At 44.3% G+C, this 9,724-nt stretch overlaps 1 protein-coding gene across 1 annotated transcript; it reads left to right on the top strand.

Annotated features, from left to right (window-relative positions):
* The first annotated feature begins 1,755 nt into the window (after positions 1–1,755).
* Positions 1,756–6,776, top strand: LOC139563892 (ornithine decarboxylase 1-like). The gene is made up of 10 exons (XM_071382887.1): positions 1,756–2,009; positions 3,287–3,436; positions 3,782–3,910; positions 4,039–4,212; positions 4,302–4,474; positions 4,586–4,802; positions 4,952–5,198; positions 5,313–5,428; positions 5,546–5,760; positions 5,882–6,776. The coding sequence occupies exons 3-10, from the start codon at positions 3,818–3,820 to the stop codon at positions 6,012–6,014; spliced, it is 1,368 nt and encodes a 455-aa protein (XP_071238988.1). The 5' UTR covers positions 1,756–2,009; positions 3,287–3,436; positions 3,782–3,817; the 3' UTR covers positions 6,015–6,776.
* Positions 6,777–9,724: the final 2,948 nt, after the last annotated feature.

The following is a 9,724-nucleotide window of genomic DNA, read 5'->3' as shown; positions in this document are numbered from 1 at the left end:
TTCCTGAGAAAATGCACTGAGTGTGGAAGGAACACTTTTTCCATGACATAGACTGACCAGGGGAATCCAGGTGAAAGCTATGATCCCTTACTGATGTCACTTCTTAAATCCACTTCAATCAGTGGAGCTAAAGGCACAATTTCAGACTATTATTTTCTATTCAGAATTGTTTTAAGTTGTAAAACTTATGTTAAACATGTTGGTCTGCACTGCAAAGTAGGCTATAATTTGGTTGTCATTATGAAAGACATTTACAAGGCATGAGCCGGGTAATGAAGAGATGGGGTGGCAAATATGGATGATGAGGAAGAGATCTGGCTGACAACTGTGGCACGTTTTGGGAGCATGAAGAGGCCAGAGATAGCTAGACTACTAAATTGTACTAAGGAACAGATGGTGGGTATTGGAGAAAGGCCTTCAGTGCGTGTTCTGCAAGCAGTACAATGGATGAAGGTGCGGCGTGAGCGTGGTGAATGGATAGATGTGGTTATGGACTGTGGGGAAGAAGTAGAAGAGCCGAATGCAGTGGGAAGATGTGTGTTGAAGAAGAATAGCGCCAAGTACAAACCATATTCGGCTGTCTCTGATAGCTCAGAAATTGAACCTGACGAGAGTGAGGATGAATTACTTGTGGTGGCAGGTGTGGTGAAGACCTCCGAGTCCGAGCCTCACCCTGATGCTCATGCAAAGGATGATTTGGGCCCAGTGGGAGTGACATTTTTGGAGAAAGTGGATCGCTGCCTTTTGACTGATCCATATGTATTCTCAGCCTGGGTAGAAAATAAATTGGGTATTGTGAAATCGGTGAAGGTAGCTCGAAGTGGACTTGTGATGATTTTCTGTGTTTCTTCTGTCTAGAGGGAGCGGGCACTTCACGTCACGTGACTAGGGACAAGACCTGTGACTTGCTTTGCTCTCCGGAGCCCGGCGCCTTTGAAAACAATGATTACTGTGGTGGAGTTGACGTGTTGAGGTGGAGCAAATGAACTTGAAGATTCCTATACCACGGGTATATCAGACCATATACCACGAGTATGACAAAACATTTAGTTTTACTACTCTAATTAAGTTCGTAACCAGTTTATAATAGAAATAAGGCTCATCTGGGTTTGTGATATATGGCCAATATACCACGGCTAAGGACTGTGTCCAGGCACTCCGCGTGCAAAAGAACAGCCCTTAGCCGTGGTATATTGGCCATGTACCTCACCCCCTCGTGCATCATTGCTTAATTAGTGCAGTATAACTCCAGTATTCTGCAAATACTGCCAAAAGAACACTATTTTTTTACTGCAGTAATTTTGCAATGTAATTGCAGACTGCAGTGCAGTACACTGAATTTATTTGGCAATTACTGAGTCCAAAATGCCACAGTTGACTGCAGTTACTGCATTTTTACTGCAGTTTCAAAACTGCTTTGTTTTCTTGTAAGGGTTAGTGCAGAATAGATACAAGGTGTGTTTAAAGAAAGACTCCTGTCCTCCCAGGCCTTCGGCCTGGTGTAGGATCAGTTAGGGTCAAAGTAGTGGAATGGAGTGATGATTTAAAAAAAAAAAATTCAATAGTGGTATATAGGTGTAGGGTTAGTTGGTGGTGCAACTTTTTTCCTTTTACAAAATTAAAAAAGTAACGTGATTGACCACTCACTACCACACAGTAGGTGGCGGCATGCACAAACAAAATGTGCGAATGCCATGATACCAAAGAAGAAGAACGAAGAGACGCTCTCTAGCTACCGCGTCTTACTTCCTCCTAGAGCACATGGAGCCGGTGACAAGACTAAACCGGTTCCTACGTCTACAGAAGGCCGGTTTCAGCTGGCGTGTTGTCTTGGAGACAGCACCTCTATAAATACGGTCGTATCGAAACGTTAGCTTCAACTTTCCAGTTGTAATTCAGTTAGAGCGCGCTACACAGTTTCGTGACAGACTCGACTGACGAGGAAAAACCGAGTCATATTTTCCAGGATTCTGGTCTAATGGACACACTCTTTGTAAATGCTTTTTAAGGTAAGCCTTCAATAATTTATCCTACATTTTCACAAATTAATTTATTTTAAACAGGTTAGCTAGGTAGGCTATCGTATTCATCCATGCATTGCGATATCCACGTTGGCTTAGTCAGATCGTGTCAAATTGTGTTTAGCTAAAGTAATATTATGGTAATGCAATATTTAGCCTCTTCGCTCATGGAGACCTGTAACGTTACATTGATCTGTGTAACAGTACAGGTCTCCCAGAGCGAAAAGGATATGCCACATCGTGCAACGTTAGTTAGCGTTACGTATCTCTATCTTCTAATAGGTTTTTGGTTTAATGGAAGTGATGGGTTTGGAGCAGCCCCAAGGGACGCCGTGTATACCTTGTCGAACCTGGGGTTGGGTTTGAAGTATGGTTTGGACCGCGGGAATGAGATTGGCATAGAAACTCGGTGAAAGTTTGTTACATTCGTGAACAACTCCCAGTCCCCACACAATGTCTTTAACTAGCTTGCTAAAATGTATTTTATGATGAAGTGTATACCGGTAACATTAGGCTACATTGACGAAGCTTGTGTGGCCATGCTGGCATGGCGTTAATGAATGAATGAATTAAGAATTTTGGACCGTGTTTGAGAGCATCAAAACCGTGATGTATCATGGGTAAATTGTGACAGGCTAACACATCTAGAAGTTATGTTGAGGAGTAATTGTTTATGAAGCAGGGTGATTTGGAGATCGGTCAGTCTCGACTCGCCTTTAATGTCGGCTGCAATGTCGAATGCGCCCATTATAATGGCGCGCCAAGCGGATAAAATACTGATTGGTTCAGCCAAGAAGCGTTTGTTGTGCGTCACTCTTTCCTGATTGGTTCCCTTTCATGCCACTTAACGATTTAGCCACTGTCTCCCTGCTATTTGGATACTTTAGCAGTGTCCTTGTCATAGAGGCGGTTTCTCACTTACTGGTTAGTAGAGACTTGTCGAGAGACGTTGTATCCCTTTGAGACCCGGATAAAAGATTTCCCTGTAGTCGGCCTTCTCGAGGGTGTGGTTGTTCAACAAAAAATCCTTCAGATTGTCCGATAATGTAAAAAAGCAAGTATATTGGCCATTAATACTCTCTGATAACACTTGCGATGCCAACAGTAACTGCTTCTCAGTCATACTAGGCTATATGATTGTCTAAACTGCTAACGGGCTGGTTGAATGAATTATGGAAATATCCATTGAAAACACTAACGCAGCATAGACACTGTCCTGTTTTAATGCTACTGTATTTTCACACATTTGCGCTTTCTGTTTGCAGAATAATCGCTTTAGGAAAGCGCACACTGGCTACTCTGCAGGCCCCGGCCTAGAGTCTTACCTGAAAGGCTTCAACTTCACTGGTGAACCACCTTGGCTGCTCTGCACCTGATTAAACTACTTTGCCAAATTCCATCTCTTTCTTGTCCAAGTAAGGGTTGCTTTCCAATCCACTGTCATTTCCAACATACATGTCACAATATCTTCTGGAATAGATGTTACAGTACAGCCCGATGAGCAGCTGGGGTTGGTTGTAATTGGTGTACTGTCTTTGGGAGTAATGCTACTAATTTAGGCATGTTCCAGATGACAATGAGCTGTCTTGTACAAACATTTTACTATCAGGGATTTGCCCTTGTAAAGTGTGCAGGTCACTGAGTCAACATTGATAGGCTATTCCTTGAACAACTAGCCCACTGATGAACTAGCTAACATTGGGAAACAATGTTTTTGGTTCTGTGCTACGATTTTTAACTCTGATCTCCTTTTTCCACAGTTCTTTTGTGACAGTCTTTAAATATTTTCTTCGACCATGGACACTTTTGCTCCTGATTTTGCCTTCCTGGAGGAGGGTTTCTGTGCCCGTGACATTGTTGAGCAAAAAATCAACGCGACATCCATGTCTGTAAGAACCACTTCCTGTTGTCTCAGATTTTGCTGCATTTGGTGTGAGAAGTGTGATTTGATGTCGAGGCATTTGTCAGTGTAAGATGTATGTCTTATTCGCTTGCATCCATGTCTTTGACCCTCCAGGATGATAAGGATGCCTTCTACGTGTGCGACTTGGGTGACGTGCTGAAGAAGCACATGCGATGGGCGCGTGCCATGCCTCGCGTCACGCCCTTCTATGCTGTCAAATGCAACGACAGTCGGGCTGTTGTCACGACCCTGGCTTCCTTGAACGCTGGCTTTGACTGTGCAAGCAAGGTTTGTCTCTTTCTAAACCGCTCCTGACAAACCCTACTGCCCTGTGAATGTGTTTCCTGTACTGACCCAGTCTGTCTTTGTCCCATCAGACTGAGATCCAGATCGTTCAGTCTCTGGGTGTGGATGCTAACAGGATTATCTACGCCAACCCCTGCAAGCAGGTGTCCCAGATCAAGTATGCCTCTGCCCACGGAGTGCAGATGATGACCTTCGACAGTGATGTGGAGCTCATGAAGGTTGCTCGGTACCACGACGATGCAAAGTAAGAGACCTCCACCCCCATTCTTTAGCCACACTGAAAACACTTGCATTGTCAGGAACTTATTTGGCTACTCTAGAAAAGTACACCTCTTACTTATCTCTCCTTGTCCAGACTGGTACTGCGCATTGCCACAGATGATTCCAAGGCAGTGTGCCGGCTGAGTGTGAAGTTTGGTGCCACCCTGAAGGCCTGCCGGGGTCTCCTGGAGCGGGCTAAGGAGCTGGGCCTGGATGTTATCGGGGTCAGCTTCCACGTGGGCAGCGGCTGCACTGACCCAGACACCTTCAGCCAGGCCATCTCTGACGCACGCTGTGTCTTCGACATGGGGGTGAGTTGCCTTTTCTGCTTTAACTTATCACCTGAATTGATACATTTTAAAAATGGACCCTTTACCTGGTAAGTTTGGTTCGTTTCCAGTGAAGGGACGCAGTTGGCCCGCAGCGGTAGGCCTAACTCATCTTTTGTTTGTTTCTTCAGGCTGAGGTGGGATTCAACATGACCCTCCTGGACATTGGTGGCGGTTTTCCTGGGTCTGAGGACGCCAAGCTCAAGTTTGAGGAGATCACAGCAATTATCAACCCAGCGCTGGACAAGTATTTTCCTGCCGACTCTGGGATCCGGATCATAGCCGAACCGGGCCGCTACTACGTGGCCTCTGCCTACACCCTAGCTGTTAACATCATTGCCAAGAAGGTTATCATGAACGAGCAGTCTGCCTCTGACGGTAAGAGCAAACTGCACTCAATCCACTAACTTGTGGCTACTGCCTGATGTGCGAAATAACATTGCATCACGTAACTTAAAGTTAGCAAAGTTTCATTCATCTCTGCCCCTACAGAGGATGACGATTGGACTAGTGACCGGACTCTGATGTACTATGTGAACGATGGGGTCTATGGCTCCTTCAACTGTATTCTATATGACCATGCTCACCCCCTGCCTACCCTGCACAAGGTACGATGATTTCAACCAAACACTTCATTTCAACCAAACTCACACACAAAGCACATTTTATAAAACCAGTAAAGTAAGTTCGATTGTTTAATCCCTGCTCTCTTCATCCTCCTACAGAAGCCAAAACCAGATGAGCGTATGTACCCCTGCAGCATCTGGGGACCAACCTGCGATGGCCTGGACCGCATCGCTGAGATGTGCACCTTGCCTGACATGCAGGTGGGAGAGTGGCTGCTGTTTGAGAACATGGGTGCCTACACTGTGGCTGCCTCCTCTACCTTCAACGGCTTCCAGAAGCCAGACATCTATTACACTATGTCCCGCACAGCTTGGTAAGTTATTGGAGATGTAGTAGAATTATATGGACACCAATTGAATGTGGCTGAATGTTTCCATACAGTGGTGTCTAATCAATCCTTCATTCTGATTCTAAATCGCTCTTGTCCTGTGTAGGCAGTGCATGCAGCAGATCTGTGCCCAGGGGATGCCCACTCCTTTGGAGGATATGTCCTGTGTGACATCCAGCTGTGGCCATGAGAGCAGCCTGGAGCTGCCCACCAAGCCTTGCCAGACCCGTGTGCTCTAAACACAACACCAACATAATCTCATACATACCCACCACCACACTGCCACTCTACGGGGCCAGTAGCCTGTGTTAATTTCCTATTCATTTTTTTTTACTCATACCATTGAAAGGCCAGTTACTTGACTGGAGAATGAGGGGCATGTTGGTGCACATTTCTTTCTTTTCTGTATGAAAGACAGATCTAATCCTGAGCTGAGGCTCTCAATGTCTCAGAGGGTTGTAGTCCTATTGTTACAGGGGTCTGATTGGCTAATGCCTATAACACCAAGGTTGAATGTTCATTTATTGTAGGGGCCACAGGATGCCTTCATTTGCACTGAGCTAAGTCGCTCTAAATGAGAGCACTTGTAACATTGACATTGTCATTTTACATGGCGGTGTCATGGGTGGTTTTTCTCTCCAACTCCTAGAAGGGTCCATTTCAGTTGACTCCACTACCACATCTCATGACTCTAAAAGGGCTGTTTGAGTGCTGATTACTTTGCCAGGTAATGGCTGCTACAGATTAATTTTCTCTGAATCCTCTTTCACACCGACCCCTTTCAGTGTAGGGACTCAACATGCAGACTCCCTTCTCCTTTTCTGTATTTAATGTTTGTTTTTTTGTTTGTTTCTGGGTAGTACATCAGTTAATGATAATTATTCATGTTTAATATGCTTTTCTTTTTTTTTACGGATAAGAAAGAGGTGGGATTGCACATTTGTATTGCTTTCCTATGGAAACTTTCAATTTTGTAATAATAATAAAAAAGATAAAACATAGGTGCAGAGCTGAATAATGTTGGTCCTTTCTGGGGGGAAAGGCAGTGTGTTGGGTAGATAGGATACTGGATAACACACCTTGAGGATATTACTACAGTAGTGACTCGCTAACTATACTGAACAAAAATATAAATGTAACAATTTCACAGTTACAGTTCCTATAAGGAAATCAGTCAATTGAAATACTTTAAATTAGGCCCTAATCTATGGATTTCACATGACTGGGAATACAGATATGCATCTGTTGGTCACAAAATAAAAAAAGGGTTGTATGTGGATTAGAAAAGCAGTCAGTATCTGGTGTGACCATTTACCTCATGCAGCACATCTCCTTCTCATGGAGTTACTCAGGCTGTTGATTGTGGAATGTTGTCCCACTCTTCAATGGCTGTGCAGTTGGATATTGGCCGGAACTGCAACACGCTGTCGATTCAGAGCATGCTCAACGGGTGACGTCTGAGTATGCAGGCCATGGTGGAAGAACTGGGACATGTTCAGCTTCCAAGAATTGTGTACAGATCCTTGCGCCATGGGCCCATGCATTATGGCGGCGGATGAATTGCACAATGGGCCTCGGTTACGGTATGTGTGCAATCAAATTACCATAAATAAAATGCAATTGTGTTTGTAGCTTATGCCTGCCCATACCATAACACCGTTGGCACTCTGTTCACAATGTTGACTTCAGCAAAACGCTCCCCCACACGCCATACATGGGGTCTGCGGTTGTGAGGCCGGTTGGACGTACTGCCAAATTCTCTAAAACGACGTTGGAGCAGCTTATGGTAGAGAAATTAATTTAGTTCTCTGGCAACAGCTCTGGTTGACATTCCTATTTTAGTGACCATTTGTCCCCAGCACAAGGTGCAATGATCATGCTCTTTAATCAGCTTCTTGATATGCCACACCTGTCAGGTGGATGGATTATCTCAGCAAAGGAGAAATGCTCACTAACGGGGATGCACATAATTTGAGACAAGCTTTTTGTGCGTATGGAACATTTCTGGGATCTTTTATTTTAGCTCATTAAACATGGGACCGATACTTTACGTTATATTTTTGTTCAGTATAAAATTCTGAACTTGAGGGGCAGCAGTTGCTCGCAGGTGTAGTATCCATATCCACACATGCAGTCAGTCAACTGATTTGTGGAATCAATCCATGTAGTTATGCTAAACTCTTAATGCACTACGAAGAAATGGCTCAGCGTTTACCTGGTTGCTAAAATTATAATAGTTCGCCTAATTTCAGTTTGTGACAAAGCAGAGAATTATTGAACCATCTAAACCGTTCTGAAATATATTTTCCTTATTGTATTTTCAGCTGTTTGAAGCAGGTGTACAAAACTGAAAGATGCAACTTAAGAATGGGAAGCATAGAAATAGCACACACATAGAATAGATCTAATACTTAGAATTGCTTGATGAGAATCGAATTTATTTATATAGCCCTTACATCAGCTGATATCTCAAAGTGCTGTACTGAAACCCAGCCTAAAACCCCAAACAGCGCAGGTGTAGAAGCACGGCGGCTAGGAAAAACTCCCTAGAAAGGCCAAAACCTAGGAAGAAACCTAGAGAGGAACCAGGCTATGAGGGGTGGCCAGTCCTCTTCTAGCTGTGCCGGGTGGAGATAACAGAACATGGCCAAGATGTTCAAATGTTCATAAATGACCAGCATGGTCAAATAATAATAATCACAGTAGTTGTCGAGGGTGCAACAAGTCAGAACCTCAGGAGTAAATGTCAGTTGGCTTTTCATAGCCAATCACTGAGAGTATCTCTACCGCTCCTGCTGTCTCTAGAGAGTTGAAAACAGCAGGTCAGGGTTCCATAGCCGCAGGCAGAACAGTTGAAACTGGAGCAGCAGCACGGCCAGGTGGACTGGGGACAGCAAGGAGTCATCATGCCAGGTAGTCCTGAGGCATGGTCCTAGGGCTCAGGTTCTCCGGGAGAAAGAGAATTACAGAGAGCATACTTCAATTCACACAGGACACCGGATAAGACAGGAGTACTCCAGATATAACAGACTGACCCTAACCCCCCGACACGTAAACTACTGCAGCATAAATACTGGAGGCTGAGACCGGAGGGGTCAGGAGACACTGTGGCCCCATCCGATGATACCCCCAGACAGGGCCAAACAGGCAGGATATAACCCCACCCACTTTGCCAAAGCACAGCCCCCACACCACTAGAGGGATATCTTCAACCACCAACTTACCATCCTGAGACAAGGCCGAGTATAGCCCACAAAGATCTCCGCCACAGCACAACCCAAGGGGGGGGGGGGGGGGCGCCAAACCAAACAGAATGAAAGATTAACTAATTTGTGAATTTGGTTAGGTAACCCAAAAAGTTACATTTTAAATACATTATTACTAGTAGCCGGCCCTTGCCTTTTGGGGCACCTAGCCGGCAAAACATTTTACTGGCCCCCATGTTTTTTTTGCAGTGTTAAAGCAAATTTCTTACAATTCGACACATTTTGCAGTGACTTGTGCCATGTAAATATGATCTGAGTGAGCATGACTAACAAAATCAATGTGGGCCCCCTGGAGGCCAGGGCTCCTGGGCACATGCCCTGCGTGCCCAGTCGGTAAATTTAGATAGTCTAGCCAGCTAACTACCAATAAAAATTGTTAGCAGATATGGCTAATTGAGTGACCCAGTGACTAAAATAAGTGAAAAACTGTTGATGCACAACCAATTTTTTTTTATTATATCTTGTGTATTCTATTTTTACTCTCAACATTAAGTTGATTACCAGACTGAGATCATAGAAAAATTAAGACAACTAAATTATCAAAGCAAAGGTGCACATCCGTATCACTTAAAGTATTTAAAAGCAATATGCTAACATGACAAATAACAAAACATTTGAATGCTGGTAATAGACTCACAATTTCATAGACTCGTTTGAGCAAAAAATGTTGAAGACACTTAAAA

Source organism: Salvelinus alpinus, chromosome 34 (assembly GCF_045679555.1).
Source record: "Salvelinus alpinus chromosome 34, SLU_Salpinus.1, whole genome shotgun sequence".
NCBI lineage: Eukaryota > Metazoa > Chordata > Actinopteri > Salmoniformes > Salmonidae > Salvelinus > Salvelinus alpinus.
The sequence above is the reverse complement of the archived record's forward strand: the minus strand, read 5'-3'. Positions and strand labels throughout refer to the sequence as shown.